Source organism: Haliotis asinina, chromosome 9 (assembly GCF_037392515.1).
Source record: "Haliotis asinina isolate JCU_RB_2024 chromosome 9, JCU_Hal_asi_v2, whole genome shotgun sequence".
Taxonomy (NCBI): domain Eukaryota; kingdom Metazoa; phylum Mollusca; class Gastropoda; order Lepetellida; family Haliotidae; genus Haliotis; species Haliotis asinina.
In genome coordinates, this window is record NC_090288.1 from 1,970,216 (window position 1) to 1,993,990 (window position 23,775).

General features: G+C 41.6%; 3 protein-coding genes across 3 annotated transcripts in view; 2 read left to right on the forward strand and 1 right to left on the reverse strand.

Annotated features, from left to right (window-relative positions):
- The window catches only part of LOC137297126 (transmembrane protein 116-like), a 75,047-nt gene extending 61,390 nt beyond the window's left edge, over positions 1-13,657 (forward strand). Inside the window, exon 14 of the transcript XR_010957688.1 lies at positions 13,645-13,657. The gene's annotated coding sequence lies outside the window, so the exon portion shown is untranslated. The remainder of the gene's footprint in view (positions 1-13,644) is intronic.
- On the forward strand, positions 1,319-15,268 carry LOC137297127 (uncharacterized). The gene is made up of 5 exons (XM_067829123.1): positions 1,319-2,197; positions 8,018-8,126; positions 9,694-9,821; positions 11,835-11,982; positions 14,699-15,268. The coding sequence occupies exons 1-5, from the start codon at positions 2,155-2,157 to the stop codon at positions 14,961-14,963; spliced, it is 693 nt and encodes a 230-aa protein (XP_067685224.1). The 5' UTR covers positions 1,319-2,154; the 3' UTR covers positions 14,964-15,268.
- A 1,371-nt stretch (positions 15,269-16,639) lies between these two features.
- The window catches only part of LOC137296355 (uncharacterized), a 56,405-nt gene continuing 49,269 nt past the window's right edge, over positions 16,640-23,775 (reverse strand). The window contains exon 4 of the mRNA XM_067828137.1: positions 16,640-21,957. Within this exon, the coding sequence (XP_067684238.1) occupies positions 21,854-21,957 (104 nt within the window). The 3' untranslated portion in view covers positions 16,640-21,853. The remainder of the gene's footprint in view (positions 21,958-23,775) is intronic.

The window sequence follows — 23,775 nt, forward strand, 5'->3', positions numbered from 1 at the left end:
GCTACATTATACATCCACGTGTTATTCATGTCTACCATACAAATGTCATTGTGATGAAGCACAGAATCTATATATTGATCAATGAGTGCACATGTAAATGGATTTGTAGAGTCAGTCTTTGCAAGGGGCAGAGAAATATCGCCCTCAGGCAAGTAGTTTAGAAATTCAACACCCTTTCACTGTAAACAAACTAGCCCCAGATACAATGAATACGTGAAAATGTACACACTGCATTGGGTTGAGGAAGAAATAGTAATGAATGTAGATTCGTCAAAAAACATACCCGTAGTGGCCGGCCTTTTAGTAGTAGTAGTAGAAGGTGTAGAAGTAGTTGCAGTAGTAGTAGCAGCAGTAGTAGTAGTAGTAGCAGCAGCAGGAGTAGTTGCAGTAGTAGTAGTAGAGGTGGTAGTAGAAGTAGTTGTAGTAACAGCAGTAGTAGTAGTAGTAGTAGTAGTAGCAGCAACAGCAGGAGTAGCAGTAGTAGTAGTAGTAGCTGCAGCAGCAGCAGCAGTAGTAGTAGTAGTAGTAGTAGAAGTAGTTGTAGTAACAGCAGCAGCAGTAGTAGTAGAAGTAGTTGTAGTAACAGCAGTAGTAGTAGTAGTAGTAGTAGTAGCAGCAACAGCAGGAGTAGCAGTAGTAGTAGTAGTAGCTGCAGCAGCAGCTGCAGCAGTAGTAGTAGTAGTAGAAGTAGTTGTAGTAACAGCAGCAGCAGTAGTAGTAGAAGTAGTAGTAGTAGTAGCAGCAGCGGTAGTAGTAGAAGCAGTAGTAGTAGCAGTAGTAGTAGCAACAGCAACAGCAGGAGTAGCAGTAGTAGCAGCAGCATCAGTAGCAGTAGTAGTAGTAGTAGTAGCAGTAGTAGTAGTAGCAGCAGCAGCAGGAGTAGTAGTAGCAGTAGTAGTAGAAGTAGCAGTAGAAGTAGTAGTAGTGGCAGCGGTAGCAGTAGCAGTAGCAGCAGTAGCAGTAGTAGTAGCAGCAGCAGTAGTAGTAGTAGCAGCAGCAGCAGCAGCAGCAGCAGTAGTAGTAGTAGTAGTAGTAGTAGGGGCGGTGGTGGTGGTGGTTGTAGTAACAGCTGTAGTAACGGTAGTTATAGTGGCGCGTAAGGCTGTCATCAGGATGATCGCCCATTTTAACTGTATGGTCTAAAGTTTAGAAGTTTAGATAAAGCACGCCATGTACAGACACGTGCATAAACGACCTTCCGTTTTGCTGATATTGATAACATTTCCAGAGTGATGTAGCCAAGCAACATCGTTTCATAACTAAACATATATCGGTGTCTCCTTTGCGCTGCGCATGTTTCTCAAGCCAAAATATCCTTAAACAAACACCCACTGATATCTGTTACTGGTGGAATGGAATTTCGGTGAACGTGTTTATTTTTTGCGTACAGCTACCAAGTCGTGGGGGCACGGACGTGACATTACCCACGAAATGTGCTGAAGCTGGATCGTGCTCGCCATCGGGAACGGCATCTGTCAGTTCGCCTCCGCGACTTGTACCCCAAACACTGAGCAGGGCTCACTGGCCCAGCAACCACACTGGAACCACTCTGTTGTCTTCACAATCAAAGCTCCACATTATACAGTAATATTGCTTCAGATGTTCAGACATCAAGGACGAGAAAGTGCATTTTCTTCTGTATCTCCTCTACGTCATACGCACGTAGATGCCTCATCTTGTGTTCCGTTCATCACAGCGTTTTGACTTTCCTTCAATGCACGTGTGCATCATTTCGACCGTTACGACGAGGTGATTGGAAACGCTGTGTAACAGCACGGCAACGACATCCCCCAGGACATGTACATGGAGGGAATCGCTCATGCGACTTATCAGTGGAACAGATCTTCAAGTTGTGCTGGTGGAAGCCGTCAAAGAAGGTCGTCGTTCTGAAGGCAGGACATGGTGTTATAAAGATTATATTTCACACGTTTACATCACTCCCCAACGTTTTTATATCGGCGGAATATCAAGCGCTTTCACGCGTTGACTCAATACAATTAAGCCACGTGGGCACTTTTGGCGCCCAGTCGGAAGGAAATAACACCGGCAATTTGAGAGAGGCTTGGTCTCTCAGAGAAAACCTTGTGTCAAAACACATACTGCTCAACTGGGAGTTGTTCAACTTTATTATTCCTGGTCGAATCGTGTCCAAAGATGAACCTTACTGAGATTTCAGCAATCCTTTTGTGGATGTGTGGTAAGTAGACTTTACAATGTCTTAATAACTATTTCATTTCCGTTAATATACCAAATGAATTATGGTTTCATGGAGCGTTTATACGAACACTGTAAATATAGGGAAGACGCTCCACACTTTACGTATTCGAGACCCATTCTGGCGTGCTGGGTTTCCAGCCTGTGTTTAGCAGTGACGAATTAGAGCGATACAGTTGAACTGACTTTCTCCATTCGTGCAGTACACACCCCCTTTGCCTAATAACAAGCATTCTGCCATATTTTGTCATGATCATGCGTGTATGTATTTGATAATCCGAATGTAATCCACAAACACACGAACTCTGTCTCAATGTATCGCGATTATGTTCCTCAGGCGCCTGCCATCGTAGTATGATGTTTTGATGTGAGGAATAAGTTTTTTATTTATCAAACAGTAGTTCAGTGTCGACGAAACTCCCGGTCGGCGCGTTCAGAAGCCTCAGAAAACGTGCGGTTAAAGTCCATTGAATTGTGAGCGTAATGTACATAGCGGCTTATCAACAAGTTTCCATGCCAGTCTAGGGTTACAGATGATGGCAAATGATGTGATAATCTTGTACTGCATCTCCGTGTGGCACCAGACAGATATATACTACAGCTGTGAATGCACAGGCTATGTTAGATAGAATGTCAGAGACCATAGGGAAGCCATGGGAGGCCTTTGATGTCAGTAAACAGCCCTTCTACATTTAAGGACCCCCATGATTGTTTGAGGGAAAGAGAAAAATACACCCTTTCTTTTAAATAGCGTGAGATTGACCTACACAGTATGTAAACATGTGCATATGACTACGAAAGTGTGATAATACTTCCAGTGTATGTTTCATTAATATTCCGAGGGTCAACACGTACAGTCAACGTTCGCTTTTGAGGTCTTCAACGATATCTACATTGTGTGATGAAACTAATAATAGTGAGTGTATTTTCGACAGGAAAAAGATACTTTGTAGTGACCTTGTAAGTACATACTAGTGCTTGAACAGGTCTGTTTGTGTTGTGTTTCTGGTCCAGAATAGTGAATACACACACTGCTGCAGATCCGTCCATGTACTCATTGACATGCTTGTGTAGACAGACAATGGGAAGGTCTACAAAGGAGGTGATAGCACTGACAATAGAATCAGCCTGCACGCACGCACGCACGCACGCACGCACACACTCAAGGCACACACACACTCACACACAGGGCACACACACACTCTCTCTCTCACACACACACACACACACACACACACACAGAGGGCATTCTGTAGGGGGCGATTCTGTAGCAACCGGGGCTGCTTTTTTCATTTATTGTAGTAATATTTGATTTCGCTTGAGAGCAGTATTATATTACAAAGAATTGCATCTACCATTGCTGTTGAATTTATATATTGTTTTGGACTCCAATATCCATTAATTGCCGTCATTTAGCAGATACATTGTGGTCACGAAACAAGTTTAACATTCAATAACTCACCATAGTCTTATCACACAATGCAGGCTGAACTGAAGAAGTACTTCTGCAATGTCGTGTAATATTACAAAAGAATGTCTGCACAAGCATCTCAATAATTAGTATAATTGCTGTATTGTTAACACTATCGATGTATTATTCTCTGCTGTAGGCATATTTGGTCGCCTTACTTCCGTCTCGCGGGATATCGTGGAGCCCTTGTGTGGTTTCCCCCCTTTACAAACGGCATGCATCTAATTGTTTCCGTCACGTCTACTGTAAACCAGTCAAAGCAATATAAGTGGCAGGAGAATTATACCTTTTAAAACTGACCTGAATTTAATTTTCTCACGGCTGTGGGTTGTAAGAGTTTCTTTACGAAATTTGTGAAACAAAGCCAGGTACGTAGCTCACACTTCCTTGTGTAATTTCACAAACAGACTCTGTGAGGTTTGTGAGAGTTGATCTAGTATTTCAACGGCTGAGGCATTATATTTCATACAACCCTAGAGTATTTAATGTACGGTCCAGGCACTCGAGATTTGGCCAGCTGAGTCAAGTGCTGCCATCTGACGGAATGACGACTAATTAAATACAATGAGTGGTTCACGCGCGGTTGACTCATGCCATGGACGTGAAGAGGAGTATGAGGGTTTGCGTGGTTTCATTGTGATCAGTCCTTTACACACTCGTGCTGATGTTCGACAACGTCATACTGTCATACTCTTCTTTAAGTACTGATTCTTATTGTATTTTATATTGTTACTGGTTACTTATAGTTGGACAACTGAAAAGTACACATTGTTGCACTGTTTTGAGTGAGAGAGTTTAGTTTTACGCCGCTTATTACAATATTCATGAAATATCACTGTTGAGTAATGTTATAGGTTGAGTCTCAATACCTTTAGGGTCAATCTCCTCACCGTCAGTACCTAAACTCAGCCATCTAACCCACTCAGCCGACGCGGCTTCCACGAAGATGAAAGACTAACAATTGGTAGTCTGGATGGCATAATTGGAGCTCCCCGCTGACAAGTGTAAATTGACGCGGCACCCAAGGCCGAAGCTAGAAATACGCCAACCACTTTATAAATATACCATATGCTGCATTTCACAGCTTTCTGTGAAAGGTGTGGTCTATTCTGTGATGACTCTACATGTGAGGAATGCTGCTGCTGATGCTGCTGTTGATGGCTGCATAAACAGCCCAGCGTCCGTTCATGTTTGCCGCAGTTGTTGTGTCACCTTACTCCAATACAACACATCTTGTAGTGCTAGGTGTAGTAAGTGACAGAGTGACAGAGTGAGTGAGTGAGTGTATTACCGTACTACCGTGTGTAAGCTTGGCGCGGGAATGGAGTTTTTGGGATATATATTACCAACTTACTGACACGTAATCACTGCGAGATTCGGATCTATGGTCGCGGGTTTCTGGCACGCACAAGAGAGTTAACTTGGAAAGTCTTCATTGACGACAAAATCAGCTCTTCTCCCCAGCCACCCTTTTCTGGCCCATACTCCTAAACTTTATTAGGAGTTAACGAAGATATTGCAAGCGTTGACGTGCTGCTGTTTGGACAGAATGGAGTGACTTGACAAAACCCTAGCAATGATTATTGGTTGTAGTAGAGATGATGTGGAATTTAAATTTAATTGTATGTGGAGCTAACGGTAGAGGCAAAGTATACGCATATATCTTGTCCCAAATTTTACAAATTCTGTCATGTCAGCTGAAAATTACGTGCCTCTGGTCTTCATTCGGAAATATATGATCTCTGCATGTTGTTCTCTAGAGGCAAAGGGTTGTAGGCACTGATGTTTGTAGAGGAGGGGTTGTTGGAGGTTGTGTGTGTAGAGGCAAAGGGTTGTAGGCACTGGTGTTTGTAGAGGAGGGGGTTGTTGGAGGTTGTGTGTGTGGAGGCAAAGGGTTGTAGGCACTGATGTTTGTAGAGGAGGGGGTTGTTGGAGGTTGTGTGTGTAGAGGCAAAGGGTTGTAGGCACTGGTGTTTGTAGAGGAGGGGGTTGTTGGAGGTTGTGTGTGTAGAGGCAAAGGGTTGTAGGCACTGGTGTTTGTAGATGAGGGGTTGTTGGAGGTTGTGTGTGTAGAGGCAAAGGGTTGTAGGTGGTGATATTGATCCTAGCCAATGGTTTTAGCAGGGCCCTTAGCAGGGTGTATGTACAACCTGAGGTTTGTAGGCAGGACTGGGCTTTGTAGGCTAGGCTGTATGTACAGGCTGAGGTTTGTAAGCAGGGTTGGATGACATGATGTTGTTTGTAGGCAGAGTTCGTTATACAGACCGTGGTTTGTTGTCAAGGATGTATATATAGTATGAGGTTTGTTAGCTGTGTAGGGTGTACAGACTGAAGTTTGTAGACAAGGCTGGATGTACAGGCTGAGGTTTGGAGGCAGGGTTGGATGTACATGATGCTGTTTGCAGGAAGTGATGGTTGTACAGGGACATTCGTAGGCATTGATGTGTGTACAGGGTTAGCAGAGCTGGTTGTACAAGCTTAGGTTTGGAGGCAGGGTTGGGTGTACATCCTGGGCGTTGTAGACAGCGATGTATATACAAGATGAGGTTTGTAAGCATGTACAGACCGAGTTTTTCAGTCTTTGTTGTATGTACAAACTGGGGTGTGCAGGCTGGATTGCATGTACAAGATGGGGTTTGTAGGCATGGTTTGGTGTACAGGCTGGTGTTTGTATGCAAGGTTCGATGTACATGATGCTGTTCGTGGGCAGGGTTACATATACATGATACTTTTTGAAGGCAGGGTTGATTGTACAGGTTTGTAGGCAAGGTTTGTATGTGCACGCTGAGGTTTGCAGGCAGGGCTGTATGTACAAGCTGGGGTTTGGAGGCAGGGTTAGATGTACATGATGCTGTTTGTAGGCAGAGTTGGTTATTAAGGTTGAGAGTTGGAGGGAGGGATGTATACATAGGATGAGGTTTGCAAGCAGGGTTTAAGGTATTGGCTGGGGTTTGTGGGCACTGGTGGATGTGCAAGCTGGCGTTCGTAGACAGGGTTGGGTGTACAGACTGGGGTATATAGGCAGGGATGTATATACAGGATAATGTTTGTAGGCAGGGTTGGATGTACAATCTTGGGTTTGTATATAGAGTTGGATGTACATGATGCTGTTTGTAGTCAGTGTTGAGTAGTATACTGGTTGAGGTTGGTAGGCAGGGTTGGATGTGCAATGTTGAGTTTGTATATAGAGTTGGATGTACATGATGCTGTTTGTAGTCAGTGTTGAGTAGTATACTGGTTGAGTTTGGTAGGCAGGGTTGGCGTTACAGGCTGTTTTTGTAGGCAGTTATGTATATACAGGATAAGGATTGGTTTTACAAGGTGGGGTTGTAGGGAGAACTGAATGTACAAGCTGGGGTCCCTAGGCAGTTTTGGATGTATATGCTGGGACGACTTGTAGGCAGGTTTTGATATGCAGACTTGAGGTTTGTAGGCAGTGTCGTTTCTACAGGCTAGAGTTTGTAGGCAGGGATGTATATGTAGGATGAGGTTTGGTTGTAGAAGCTGGGGTTTGTAGACAGGCTTAAGTAGGCTGGGGTTTATAGGAAGAGTTGGTTGTACAGGTTGAGGGTTGGAGTCAGGGTGAGGGTTGGGTGTAGAGGATGAGGTATGTAGGCAGGGAGATGTAGAGGATGAGTTTTGTAGACAGGATTGGATGTACAGGTTGGGGTGTGTAGGTAGGGTTGGATGAACAAGTTGAGGGTTTGTCAGCTATAACTCCTGGATGAAACAGACAAACCATCTCTATCTACAAGCCCTGACGAATACCCACTGAAAGATATCCAACACAAACCAGTACAGTCCGACAGCCCGACAGCCCGACAGCCCGACAGCCCGACAGCCCTGAATTCTGTTGGGATACTGAGCTAATTGTTCATTCCGAAGTTACTGGACATCTCATCTTACTGGACTCGAGTGGATTCAGGGCTAACGTATCCCCCAGGAAGCCTGTCTGGCAATGTAGCAGACACTGTAGACGTATCTCCCAGGAAGCCTGTCTGGCAATGTAGCAGACACTGTAGACGTATCCGACAGGAAGCCTGTCAGAAAATGTAGCAGGCACTGTAGACGTATCTCCCAGGAAGCCTGTAAAGTAAAGCACTGTATGTCTTGATTCAACTCATGAATATTTGTTCCTGCCTACTGGATATGACTCTCCTGAGTGTGTACCATGTGACGAAATGTTCACCTTCACCCATTGTGTCCCTCTGTGCGCAGTATTTATATTCCTGAACGATATTTATTTGGCTTTAAATATGAAATATCGGGCTATACGATTTTCAGAAATCAAAAGAAAACTGTTGGAAATAATTGAGGTAAACTTTGTTTCAGTTCGGTACACCCAGGGGAATGATGGCTGCAAACTTGACGCTTTTCACCGCTGCTTCCAATCCCGGTTCATGGACAATAGCGAACCAGAAAATGTCCACAACGCATGCCTGTAAGTAATATGATTGGTTGGTTGGTTTGTTGTTTAACGCCGTACGCAGCACTGTTCCAGCTGTATATAACCAGGTCAGTCGCGTCTTACGACTAGCGTTGGTTGGTGAGGACCAGTTCTAACTCGGATCTTCACTAGTTAGGTGATATGACATGTCAAGGATCCCAAGAGGGTTTCTGGGGCTATACATATCACGTTCAGGCTCTGTGAACATGTGCTTTGTGTAATCCTTTAATCAGTATGGTGGAATCTACTTTCATGAAATCAGCGCCTAGTTTTATTTATAAAGGATATCAATGTAATGATTTTACCATAAATTGTGTTTCTGTAGATCTACATTTATCGGTATGTCTTTTTGTGTGAGACATATACATTCAAGAAATTCTAGCCCTATCTTTTCAAACTGCTGACGTCCATGTATACATACTAATCAGTGTTTACTTTGCACACATGCAGCTTTGACGTTGTCCCGAATGACGTTAACATGTACACAAAAACATGTGGTATATATGTACACTTAAAGCATTGATATTTTCATGTAATCAAAGTCAATTAACGTTTGCACAAAATGCAACGATGTTTACGCAAAACAACACCAAACACCAACAAAACCCAAAGACATGGACGTGTACGTATTGTACACAACGCAGGTTGGCGTTTATATTTACACAGACAGCGCTAACATTTGTCTTGCTGGACGTTGGGTTAGCCCAGTGGTTAAAGCCTCTGTTCCCCTCATGGGTACACTGCTCAATCACTCACTTCTGTCTTACACATTTACGAATTACCTGAAGGTCAAACACTTTGATCCTGCCTCCCAGTCATCAACTGAAGCATCGTATAATCCCCAACAGGACCAACGTTCTCTCAGATATCGTTAGTCCCCTGTTTAGCTCCTTCATCAATGGAATGGTTTTGTCACGCTTCCTAGGCTGTTATCTATTGTGTACATCACACACTATTTTGTTTTGTTGTGACTGTATTTGCAGAAAGTTGTTAGGCAATTACCGTACGAAATCTAAGGGCGAAGCATTCCTGCTAACGATTGGAAATAATTGCTAAAGTGGCTTTGTAAAATCGGTTAATCATGAATGCATCAGTCATGAATGCATCAGTCATGAATACGTTCGTGCTTTAAAAATAAAATTGGCGTTATAATTGAGAAATCTGAGTTTAGAATCAAAAGGAGCCCCAGTAAGATGGGAGATGCAGAGTTGCCTCGTTCACGGCTTCAGAATTGTTGGGAAAGCTAGGCAGACGGGAATATTATGAGGTTTAGGGACTGTGAGACAGACTAAATATGTTCTGAATGGTTACCTTTCCTTCGTGTACGTTGGTGTTGCTATTAACTACTGGCTTCCTTTGTTATACTGTTGTTGTTTCTACATGTACATATATAGCTGACTGTACTCCACGGTTTTATTCACCTGATGAAGAAGTAGGAACATACTTCGAAACGTCGTCACAATAAAAGAAGTTGTCATTCATAAAAACTCTTGTCTTCATGTGTATCACTTCTAAATGCCACTCAAAGACTCTACGCTGGTGTTGTTTATGAATATTTCAGTCATCAAAGGTCAAGGACGTCCCAATGCATGGAGAAGGTTAAAAGGGAATGTGAAGCAGAGTTGCGACAGACCATAGATACCGCGGCGTGGAAGGATGCTGTGGCCTTATACTGTGACAACACTCATCGTAAGTGGTCTCTTGACAACCGTCTTATACTGTGACAACACTCATCGTAAGTGGTATCTTGACAACCGCCTTATACTGTGACAACACTTATCGTAAGTGGTCTCTTGACAACCGTCTTATACTGTGACAACACTTATCGTAAGTGGTATCTTGACAACCGCCTTATACTGTGACAACACTTATCGTAAGTGGTCTCTTGACAACCGTCTTATACTGTGACAACACTCATCGTAAGTGGTATCTTGACAACCGCCTTATACTGTGACAACACGTATCGTAAGTGGTATCTTGACAACCGCCTTATACTGTGACAAAACTCATCGTAAGTGGTCTCTTGACAACCGTCTTATACTGTGACAACACTTATCGTAAGTGGTCTCTTGACAACCGTCTTATACTGTGACAACACTCATCGTAAGTGGTATCTTGACAACCGCCTTATACTGTGACAACACTTATCGTAAGTGGTCTCTTGACAACCGTCTTATACTGTGACAACACTTATCGTAAGTGGTATCTTGACAACCGTCTTATACTGTGACAACACTCAACATCATCGAATACTACAATCACTACACTGAGTGAGTGAATTTAGCTTTAAGGTTTTGTTTAAGGCAAAATTGACTGTATTCATTTAAAAGCGTCTTATTGACGATTATAATCATGAAACATATAGTTTGATTAATCACATCCGGAGAATTCCGTGGTTTCAGACTTGCTATCACTGACATACTTACACCAAACCAATATCTTGGTTTTGATTTGTTCAGCACTAATAATCTGATAGTTTTGTCAGCTGTTTGTAACATATATTATTATTGGGTAGCGTACTGGTTAACCGTTCGCTCGTCACGCCTGTCGTGATATGGTGGGAATATTGCTAAAGGCGGCGTAAAACCATACTCACTCACTGTAACTTATTTAATGATGCAGTATTGTTGTGTGGCTCTGAGTATGAGGTACTAAATATTATGACACATGTGAAAAGATACAAGCATGCTAGTTACACGTTTTCTTGGTGAGGGTACATTCTAACCGAGCAGAGATATGCTGGGTGAAAGTGAAAAGTATAAAAAAAACGTAAATAAGGTCAGTTAAAGACTGGATTAACCTTTTGCGAATAAAAGAAAGTCGATACTCCCTCTAACGTTTTCCTTGAAGATTTAGAAGAGAATGGTAAAGTCAGTATGTCAGACAAACGCTATATAATAGTGGTTTTGAGTCTGTCTGGATAAATCAAGATGATGGTGACAGGAAAATGCTTTTGTCAGCATTCAGAAGACGTGTATGAGATCTGTATTTCTAAACATGTTATCACAGTCGTCTAAAAGCTCTTTAGCAACCCGAATTATATTTTACTAGGCACGTAGCAAGCCATTTCTTTGTTTACGTCCGATAAGTTGCAAAGCGTAACATTTAGACACGATTTAGGGCTTGCCCAACATTTGTAGCAACAATCACGTGTAAGCCCAGGCTTTTTCTTATAATGGTAGTTATGTACTGTATGTCGAGACAAACAGTTAGTTAGAGCAATGTGTAAATTTCGAATATCACTCAAATATGCCTCATTCAGAATCTCTATGTATAATATGTGATCTTCACGAGGCAAAAGATGAATTATACCACGTCTTTTTTATCTGTAAGAAATATATACGCTTGAGAAATTTCTTTCTTACCTCGTTATGGAAACAGTGCAATGCTAGAACTATGTTCGAAAAATTGTTCAACTCGTATAATATTAATGTACCACACGCAACAGCTATATATTTATGCAAGGTATTCAAAATGAGATCGACAGAGATGTAACAGTCTTTATGTGTGACTTATGTTTTGTGACCTCATTTACGACATAAACCTGAATGATTAAGAGTAGCTTCAGGGGATTGCGACAGCTGTTCATAACAACTATGCAGGTATACATTCTGTGTAACTGTTTTCAGATTTTAAAGTTTTTCCAATTTATGAAGCATGACGACTGTTATGTTTAAATGTGGAAGTGTGTTCTTCATGCAGTCTTTGCTGCCAACGTCAACTGTACTCAACGGGTAAAATCTTTTATGGGGGAGTGCTCCGCATCGTGGCTGCCGCACTTCACAGAAAAGACGAAACACAGGAACATTACCATGTCTGACGCCAAAACAGGGATGCAGCTCACATGCGAGTAAGTGTTCTTGAAGTACCGCCTACTAATTATATAAAACAGATAACCACAGATGTGTTTGTTTATAGTTTTACTTGCGTACTCCGTAACATTTCAGCTCTATGTCGGCAGTCTGCTAATAATCGGGTCCTGTTCAGACAATCCAGTGATTGACAAAGTGAACATTGATCTACGCAAATAGGATGTGGTAACATGCATCAACAAAAGCCGCCACCCTATCCGACTCCCTTTCTTTAAATGTGATTTTCAGTCATACACACGTCTCAGCGCTATTAAGCCGTTTTTACACGCATTGGAATTCTTTCTCGGTGTGTAACTGGTTGTCATCTGCCGGTTCAGGTTTATCTTTATCGCAAATATGGTCCCTTGGTTGTCCATCACATGATTATCTGGTCCAAAGGTCCTTATATGCCAGGAGTACTGCAGCCTGGTTCTCTGGGCAGTTAGCGCAGGCACAACTTTTGGTAGCGATGTGGATCAATGTCGGAGCGTTCACACATATTTTAATGTCCATGGCAAGAGGTTTGACTTTGACTCATGCTGTTGATCAGTGGATAATCTGGTCCAGCTGTAAAATTGCTGAGAGTGACATAAAACTAAACTCACCCAGTCACTGCTATATGTACACCAAACTATTTGCGTAGTCGTAACCAACTGACATATTCATGAAGAGTATTTTGAAGTTGCGGGACATATTGAAGACTTTTCTTTCTTGTTATATTCCAAATGTGTGAGTGACGGTTACTACCGGAAGTTCACGATATGCTTCCTCTTCTGGAAGTTGTTATCAATGGATTACAGCGACCCAGTTCTGTAACACTGTAGGGCGCGTGTGTAGCTTAATAGTTCAAGCGCCAAGCCGAACACTGGGATTTGTTTACCTGATTGTTGCAGAGGACCATTTCTGGTGTCCCCCGACATTGCTGGAATATTGCTAAATGCGGCGTAAATCTATATTCACCCACCCATGTAACTGTCGCCGCTGTTTTACCTTTGACACTCTAATGGGTGTCTTCCAATGTATATTGGAGCCCGCAGACTTGAACATCTGTGTCTCAAAGGATCTTGTAAACTGTCACAGCTGACTAATTCCCACAATGGATGTAGGAAAACACAAAACTGGAATATCATAAATAAACCTGTCATTATTGTTAATCTACCCATGTCTGGCTCCCAGGTTAATAAGTTCTAACGACGCCAGAGTTAAGTAAATCATCGCAAGACAATACAGCGATCCCTGATACACAGTGGTCATTACGGCCAGTCTAACAGGCAATACTCAGAGGTATTCATTAACCACACCATGTAAACATCGCCCGGAATCTGTAAAGCATCGACTGAATGATAAAAACCCACGTAGCATCCCTGCGACTAATGAACAAATACGAATATCAGGATGGACTCTGATTGCAAACCCTTTACTGCGTCTTCGATGGGCAAGTTTGAAGAAATCCAACATTTTTTATTTATTGGAAAAACACCGACCAATTTGCTTCTAAAATCACAAGTAACGCATTGTATGATTAAAAGCATATTAGTACAGTACGTGTTTATGAGTCAAACAGTCGTCATGTCATGTGCACAAAGAGAAGCGTATCATGTACATGCAGATACAGGTGTATGTCTAAGAACAAATATAGAACGACTAGTTTTGTTAAAGAGAATTGTATAAATATATTTGTCATTGATCGCATTTGAGATTAAACAGGTTTAAGAAAGTTTGATGTTATCCATAAACAGTGTTTAAGAAAGTTCGATGTTATCCATAAACACAGCTCAAGCTTCACGTTTATCAGTTGATGTTTATTGTTCAGATATTCAAATAATAAAATAGGAATACTCATAATATTTTATCAATATTCTGGAAACAAATAACATCAATACAACACACGACAATACACGGAAAAATATAAAATATTTGTCGCTAGAAACCATTTGAAACTGTCACTTCTCTATAGGATAATGTTAACATTTTCACTCAGCCTCCCAGCTACCTCTTACATATATTCCGAAATGTTGTAGTCCTCAAAATAAAGTAATTGACATCCATAAAACCCTGTTATCATGTGAATTACTTCTAAATGCCATTCAGAGACCAGGATTTAGGTTTGTCTTGGAGGAAACGGCCAAGGGAACATGATCTGTGAGTTCGTTGCTAAGAGCAGTTTCTTTGATGTGCTTTAGTGTTAACTCATCAGGGATAGGCAACAGGACGGCCTTGGTGTTTCGTTATACCAAACAGCTAGTGGTTGCATGACTTGAATGAAACTATTACATACATTGTTGTTTGTGTTTAATGCCATGACCCTTCTCAGGTCAAACCGAATATTTCAAGAAAGATTTTGACATTTTGAGACAGGAGACATGCGGGGGACATTTCAAAATCTGATGCATTAGTGACAAATATACCGAAGAGCACAGAAACGCAAGTTTCGAAAAAATGAAATCTCATAAAAGTAAGCGTTCATGTTTATGTCGTCTAATTGCACACCTGACCAGACTTGCGTTCATCATATGATGACCTTCTATATTTTCACTTGTGCCATACGTTCCCGACTTATTTCAAGTGAACAATTGACTAGACTTTGCATGTGTGTATGACGAGTGACATAGGTAGCGCCAGGATGTGCTCACTCTTTTGTGATAAAGGAGACAGACACTGATGGGTCTGATGAGTCTGATGGAGAGAAACAGATTGTTGTGTGTCTTGTTCCAGGTACAAGGAAGACACACTGGAGTGTGTGGACAGTAGACTCTCCAGGAAGTGTCCAGACAATGTCCGGAACGTCCTGGTTCAGGTCATCCGTCTGTTCAACAAACCTGCCTGCTCTTTCGGACCCTACGTGGACAAAACCATGCATCCTACCACGTCGTCCACGTCGTCCACATCGTCGCAGCGAGATGACAACACAAATACTGGATCCAATATCACAGCGGCATATGTCATTTGGTCTTTAGTTCTAGCGCACTTGATGTCGTAGATGATGGTAGTGAAAGAGACAATGATCGATATTTTATGAAATGCGTTCATGTTATAAGCTGCAGTGTGCATTGTATCAATTTGTAGTTAAAATATCGAATATCGATTCATCAGCTTTAACAGCTCTAAATTCAAAATTCAGTTGATTGAATTATTCGACGTTTATGAGTTGAAAATGAATAATGGCTTCGTAAGAACAGTGCGCATACTGCAGCTACTGGTACATATTACATGTATGATGTATAGCTTGGTTATAATGTGAGGAGTGTGAAGTATTTTGTAAATACAAAAATATTGTCAAACAGATTATGTTGTTCCTTTGTCTATTTCTGAAATCAGGCACTGAAGCTCAGGCACGAAATGCACACAACACTGTAGTTCTGAGCCATGGACAATTGGAAACTCTGTCACTTGTATGTACATGATACGATAACACCGAGAAACCTTCTATGCATATTCATCGTGAAACATGTACGACGTATATGCTGAATTCAAGTACCCCTTGATGGTGGCACTCTAGTATTAGAGTTGTTAAGTTGTGCTAAAGTGGAGTAATGTCGAGATAATGCAGTAATATTTAGGTGAAAGTTAAGTGGTTTTACGCTCTTAACATAGATTAATGTCGTAGAAAAACTGTATAAACAGTGATAAACGTTATGTAATATGTAAAGTAAAGATTAACATGAGTAAAGTAATTGCATAATTCTGAAGTAAGAGTATATTAGTATTTGCAAGGTTGTTTATACTTGACACGAGGGAGTTCCTGGTGTTCCCGTTAGAACACCACATGATTGGTCAGATAGCGAACACCAGGTGAAGTATCGTAATCGAGGGTAAAGCGCCAGTGAGCAGCATAGGTTGGATATCAGGCACTATCAGACACTATCCACAAGTGCATTTCTATTCTTATTACACCGTGGCCATCTTCACTCCTGTCTCTCACGATAAACGGAGGATGAATGAATGATCGAAGTTGCTAATTCCCTGGCGTTGACGTCATATTTACAAAAAGTAAAAGAGGGTTAATTCATTACAATTAGGATAATGTTTTAAACTCTCCTCAAACAAGCTTAATGTTTATACTGCGCCGTCTTTAGCCTGCATTGAAACTGCAAGGATATTGTATGTTGTTGGACATAAGGAAGAATCCGCAACCCAGTTTTCATCTACTGTAATCTCATTTTCATTGAAACAAGACCTTTGTCTTGTCTTGTCTCAGCACTTTGGATCTTTGAATGCTATAATTCATGTGTTTAAGAAGCTTTAGGGTTTGCACGAACCAATTCGTTTGCCATTTGTATTACTATAATAATTTTCCATTAATTATAATCAGCCATAAGGTATAAAGAAAAACATTTTCGACTTTCTTTGTTACGAATTGCTTCCATTTGACTTGCTCTGTGAAACACACCCGTCTTTGGTGTTCGTTGTTTTGTTTTGTTTTTTGTTATTGATATACTCAACAATTGTCCACATCAAGGGCAGACAATCCAGTGACCAGCACTACAAGTATCTATCTATGCCAGTGTTATGCGATGTAAAGCATTTGTAAAGTCATTGAGTCTGTGACGACCCATCTTGAAGGTGGACTCTTCTGATTAGCCTCACCCGCTCGGATACCTAAACCCAAGGACAGTTAACATCCACGATATTTGAACAAACAACAAACTAGTACCATTGTTTTGTGTTATTTAGTAAACAGCTTTAATTTGTAAAGTGTAACATACATTAATAATGAAACATAATAATTAAGAACATAATCTAATGTACATTTAGAGTCAAAATTATCACATGACTTACAAAGAGGCATCCATAATTGCTGCTCAAGGAACATTAAAAACAACTCAAGTGTGACATCTGATCATTTTTAGAAAAATATAATAGTGAAATAAAATAACATAAGAAAAACGAATTGTATAACACGCTGAAAAATATTATCGATGCTCTCAAGACTGAATTGACCGAATAATTCTCGAAATAGACGCTGCTTATAGAAACCAAATCATGTTTGGTATTTCGCTGCAATAGGAAAGACTGGTGACATATATATTCCTTAATGCAGAAATATCGTTTTTTTCTTTCATTTCTGGTGAATGAAGATGTGGATAGTATTTCAGTCATATTTCTGCCTCTTAGCTTGAAGTTGGTCGAGAAGTCTGTACGGATTCAAGACATTAATCACTTATGTGAAAGACGCCAGCACTGGTATGAAGGTGATAAACTTTGAAAAATAATTAATCTGGGATTTGCAGTTCCTGGCACGTCCAGCCACATCCTGTACTACTAATTACACGGATTAGAAGACAAGGCTTGACCGTGCCCGCCTACATTCGTGAGAGTTTGGTGATTTAATCTAAGATATATTCCTGAACATTAACTGACTGAAAACTGCTGTCACAGTTTCTCCAAACAGATTATTACATTTCTTCTGGTTTTGTGTGCCACATATCCACTTCATGTATCCAGTACAGCCAGAATGCCTAACACAGAGAAGGGTTCCACATATGGTACTGGTTGTGATCTGTAGAAGCAGACCTACACCCTTCACGAATATCAACGATGTTGATGTTTGTCGAAGCAGACCTACACCCTTCATGAGGACTACCGATGTTGATGTTTGTCGAAGCAGACCTACACCCTTCATGAGGACTACCGATGTTGATCTTTGTGGTAGCAGACCTACACTCTTCACGAGGATCACCGATGTTGATCTTTGTAGAAGCAGACCTACACCCTTCATGAGGATCACCGATGTTGATGTTTGTCGAAGCAGACCTACACCCTTCACGAGGACTACCATGTTGATCTTTGTCGAAGCAGACCTACACCCTTCATGAGGACTACCGATGTTGATGTTTGTCGAAGCAGACCTACACCCTTCACGAGGACTACCATGTTGATCTTTGTAGAAGCAGACCTACACCCTTCATGAGGACTACCGATGTTGATGTTTGTCGAAGCAGACCTACACCCTTCATGAGGACTACCGATGTTGATCTTTGTGGTAGCAGACCTACACTCTTCACGAGGATCACCGATGTTGATCTTTGTAGAAGCAGACCTACACCCTTCATGAGGATCACCGATGTTGATGTTTGTAGAAGCAGACCTACACCCTTCACGAGGACTACCATGTTGATCTTTGTCGAAGCAGACCTACACCCTTCATGAGGACTACCGATGTTGATGTTTGTCGAAGCAGACCTACACCCTTCATGAGGACTACCGATGTTGATCTTTGTAGAAGCAGACCTACACACTTCACGAGGATCACGGATGTTGATCTTTGTAGAAGCAGACCTACACCCTTCATGAGGACTACCGATGTTGATGTTTGTCGAAGCAGACCTACACCCTTCATGAGGACTACCGATGTTGATGTTTGTAGAAGCAGACCTACACCCTTCACGAGGACTACCATGTTGATCTTTGTCGAAGCAGACCTACACCCTTCATGAGGACTACCGATGTTGATGTTTGTCGAAGCAGACCTACACCCTTCACGAGGACTACCATGTTGATCTTTGTCGAAGCAGACCTACACCCTTCATGAGGACTACCGATGTTGATGTTTGTAGAAGCAGACCTACACCCTTCATGAGGACTACCGATGTTGATCTTTGTAGAAGCAGACCTACACACTTCACGAGGATCACGGATGTTGATCTTTGTAGAAGCAGACCTACACCCTTCATGAGGATCACCGATGTTGATCTTTGTAGAAGCAGACCTACACCCTTCATGAGGACTACCGATGTTGATGTTTGTCGAAGCAGACCTACACCCTTCATGAGGACTACCGATGTTGATCTTTGTAGAAGTAGACCTACACCCTTCATGAGGACTACCGATGTTGATCTTTGTAGAAGCAGACCTACACTCTTCACGAGGATCACCGATGTTGATCTTTGTAGAAGCAGACCTACACCCTTCATGAGGACTACCGATGTTGATGTTTGTCGAAGCAGACCTACACCCTTCATGAGGACTACCGATGTTGATCTTTGTAGAAGCAGACCTACACCCTTCATGAGGACTACCGATGTTGATGTTTGTCGAAGCAGACCTACACCCTTCATGAGGACTACCGATGTTGATCTTTGTAGAAGTAGACCTACACCCTTCATGAGGACTACCGATGTTGATCTTTGTCGAAGCAGACCTACACCCTTCATGAGGACTACCGATGTTGATCTTTGTAGAAGCAGACCTACACACTTCACGAGGATCACGGATGTTGATCTTTGTAGAAGCAGACCTACACCCTTCATGAGGATCACCGATGTTGATGTTTGTCGAAGCAGACCTACACCCTTCATGAGGATCACCGATGTTGATGTTTGTCGAAGCAGACCTACACCCTTCATGAGGACTACCGATGTTGATCTTTGTCGAAGCAGACCTACACCCTTCATGAGGACTACCGATGTTGATCTTTGTAGAAGCAGACCTACACCCTTCATGAGGACTACCGATGCTGATGTTTGTCGAAGCAGACCTACACTTTTATACACAGACGCTTCATCCGTTCCTTGTTCTACGCCTCGTTGCACTCATTTTCAACCTGGAAATGTCCACGTATAAGCAAGTATGGTACTGAGACTGATCTTCGAGGCAAAACGTGTATTGCAAGGTTTTCTGAATAAAAAGGAACTTTGAAAAGACAATCACCGTAGAACAATATCTAAATTGTAAATAAACACCAGAAAAGCTTCAACATCCATGAGAAGTCACTGCCAAATGTGTAAGGGATTATCCAGCTACACTGAGTGGTGGCACTGGTGTTCCCTCAGAGACAAGCATATCCTGTTCCACCGGTGTCAGCCGTGATGAACAAGACTTCATGACGACACTTTGAACGGAGACTTGATAACGATTCTCTGACAACAGAGGCTACAGATCAGGACCCTCAACGGACAATTGAGGACGTATTGATATGGAGCCCTTCAGAAAACCGGGCAATCGGTTATCCTCTTTAACCCTGGCTAGACACATTGATAAATTACCATCTATCATATCTTTGTTTGAGACATTTACACAAGCAGTCATACAGATCGTCCTGCCGAATCGTGATGGAACGAGAAAACGAACTGCGCGTAACTGTACATATCGTGTCTCTGTTACGCTTTACGCAGGCTTGTTTCTATGAAGTACGTGGACTGACTGGCCCCTGAAAATGTCACTAAATAGAACAAATGACGATTTGTCTCTGAGTGAAACGTATCGCCTTTCAATGAACAAAATGTACCCTTGGTCATCTGTGAAAAGATACACGAACTGCTTTGTCACTTAGCGGAAAACAGACATTGTATTATTGATAAAGGGAGAACACACTTGATCATTCCCGGCTGAGCGATCGTAACACTGAGCGGAACACACACAGCCATTAACTAGATGGCCTGATCCAACCAGACATCTGCGGTGTTTAATGACCTGATTATTTAGATCCATCGTCTTCTATTATGTTCTTCTGTTGCATGCGCACTGATTTAGCGGTTGTCTCTGCCTTGACTATTGGTAACACAGGGGCAGTGGGTTACGTTTTAACGTCGAGGATCCGGGTTCAATATCCCACACGGGAATAATGTGTGAAGCTTATTTCGGGTTCCCTCGCCGAGATATTGCTGGAAAAGTGCTAAGAGCGGCGTAAAACCATTGTCACTCACCTACTCGCGTAACACGTGCATGCAGACATGTTAAGTATATACCCTGTCACTCCAATGTGTCACGCATGAAACTAAGATAATCCCTGATAAATCCCACGAGACTCAAAGGGATGTATCACATTAGGTTGTAACCGGTGTGAAATAGAAATATTGGCTTGATAAATAATCGGTTTTGTTGAAACAACAATCAGACCCTATACGCTGGTAGCGTTTTAACTGTATCGTGGCTAGAATGAGAGATTCTGTCCATTCACTGAGCATCAAGAGAAAGTCTTACTTCGGACAAGTTGACCAGCAGTCGATGATGATTGTTTGACTGACCCTATTATATATACTACCTTCGTCTCTTAGTGGTATGACAAAACATTTGTACGTGGTAAGATATTAACATCACAAAATTGATTAAACCTTTCCATGAACGTGCGAACATATATGCCACCAACTCCCGCTATTTCATGTCCTTTGGGTGCTGAATCGTCATAAAGTGGAACAAACGCGGACTCAACTACCATGGCTTACACAATAACTGCCCACCCTGACGTAACTGACAAGAAGCCTGAAGCTGACATCACTCCTGCATGTGATATACCGTTACTTTACAGCATTTACCGGCGTTTAGCCAACTTGTGTCTTGTTGTGTGCATCAGTAAACACCAGCACACAACATCAGCTATTAACATACAGAATATGAAACTCAGTCACTGTCAATACGATATATACACGGCTGCCAGACGCATTGGTGACGTGGAATGCCGACAATCACAGGCCAGATAATGTATGTGTGATTATGGTAATCCAATTCAAGTACAATTGACGTGATTCAAGTACTCAATAAGAGATGCTTCAGAGTGGAGCGATAATCTGGCCATGCCATCCTACGTGTCGTTATGTACATACAACATACTCTACAAAACAGCTTAATGAAACCGACGCCTGATTCTTTGACGCGGATGATGAAGGTCTCTTGTGTGAGTGTGGAACCCAGAACCAAGGCAGTCTATCCATTGTCCAAAACCTCTTCAAGAACAAGCGCAACCGTTTCGCCAGATCGTTATGCACTATGCACGCAGATTATACTGCATATCTGATGACATGCGACACAATGTGAGAACAGGATAGATAAAGGCACTCCGTGGAGATTTGCATCATCACACAAACTGATATTCAGGTTCTCAAAAGCCCAGTGTTGTCTATGCCAAGGAGAAGGATCAGTGATATATAAATATCACAATCTGACCAATATCCCGGATGAGAAGACGCCGCTGAGGATCAACGTCCAATGATGCCATGCCGCCATCGGCGACGAGCTGATTGCCTCTGGGTCACGAGCTGGAAAATATCAATGAATGACATGAATGGTTACAGGTAGAAAATACAACATATAGCGATTGATATACTGATAACATGAAAATGGATTTATCAGTCTGTGGAAATTGTGTGTTGTTATAGAAAATGACACATGCATTGATTCATTCCAGGATCTCCTTATTGACATTTGACTACACAGCTGAGAGCCACTGTGACACAAAGCATGAGTGTCGTTTTCCACAACGATCCTAGGGCTGAGGTGACCGTAACTCACATGACTTAACATTAACTCACCACTCACATAGTGCTACGGTGTTTTGTATAACGTCACAGTAGAAGTGACACAGGTCTGTCTATCTATCTATCTATCTAGCTAGCTAGCTAGCTAGCTAGCTAGCTTGCAGACGATTGCTGTTCGTCTGGGCAGTAAGGTGAACAGTGACCTGGTGCTAGGAGCAGTTTGATAGTCAGTTTTGGCTTGATATCTTAAAACTTTACGATCAGCTGATCCTCGACAATTATTTTCTGCTTATCTAGAGCGCACTAGCCGAGCAATGACAATTGGTAATCTAAGACGCATATTTCGTGGTTGACGATCTCCTGACGGTTTAAAGCGAGATTATTGATTTAGCATGTTATTATGGGACATCAACAATGTTAAAAACGCAAAGTGTTCAACGACCTTTCACTTTTGTGTCAAAAGCGAAAAATATTCCCAACCTGAAGCCGGGTGGAAGGATTTATTGCTTGATTGTGATGCTTCATAAGCGATATTTTGCTCACACGCTTTGCTCAGTGTCAATTATAACGCCAGCAATCTTCTGATACTGTAGGCCGGTCTGGTGTATTTGGGTTTGCAATGAACAAACTGGTGGTTTTAATCAATAATACATTTCAGGTTTAACTCAAAACGATAAGTGTCTGTTCCATGTCCTCTATCACGGACTTGAGAGGAAACTGACACAAAGTCGATCGCAATTTCTTATCATGCCATGCAGCAAATCATCTGATAAAACGTAGGTAATCTATGTTTCTGTCTGGGGTTGTACGCAACAGCATGCAAGAAATACAATGGCTTCCAGCAAATAGCCAAGTATTGTCAAAATACACTGGAACTTGGTTATGTACGCAACGCTACTTTCCCTTGACCATGCTACAGATTCATATCGTTGTACATCCATACTGTTGTATATCTATACTGTTGTATATCCATACTTTTGTACATCCATACTGTTGTACATCCATACTGTTGTATATCTATACTGTTGTACATCCATACTTTTGTACATCCATACTGTTGTACATCCATACTGTTGTACATCCATACTGTTGTATATCTATACTGTTGTATATCTACACTGTTGTATATCTTTACTGTTGTATATCTATACTGTTGTATACCTATACTGTTGTATATCTTTACTGTTGTATATCCATACTGTTGTACATCCATACTGTTGTACATCCATACTGTTGTATACCTACACTGCTGTATATCTATACTGTTGTATATCTTTACTGTTGTACATCCATACTGTTGTATACCTATACTGTTGTATATCTATACTGTTGTATATCTTTACTGTTGTATATCCATACTGTTGTATATCTATACTGTTGTACATCCATACTGTTGTATATCTATACTGTTGTATATCTATACTGTTGTATATCTTCACTGTTGTATATCCATACTGTTTATATCTTTACTGTTGTACATCCATACTGTTGTACACCTATACTGTTGTATATCCATACTGTTGTATATCTATACTGTTGTATATCTATACTGTTGTATATCCATACTGTTGTATACCTATACTGTTGTATATCTTTACT

What these genes read in the sequence shown, in the direction of transcription:
- LOC137297127 (XM_067829123.1), top strand. Translation starts at nt 2,155, where the DNA reads ATGAACCTTACTGAGATTTCAGCAATCCTTTTGTGGATGTGTG. An exon ending in ATACTGTGACAACACTCATC is followed by an intron (nt 9,822 to 11,834) that starts GTAAGTGGTCTC and finishes TTCTTCATGCAG; the next exon opens with TCTTTGCTGCCAACGTCAAC. An exon ending in GGGATGCAGCTCACATGCGA is followed by an intron (nt 11,983 to 14,698) that starts GTAAGTGTTCTT and finishes GTCTTGTTCCAG; the next exon opens with GTACAAGGAAGACACACTGG.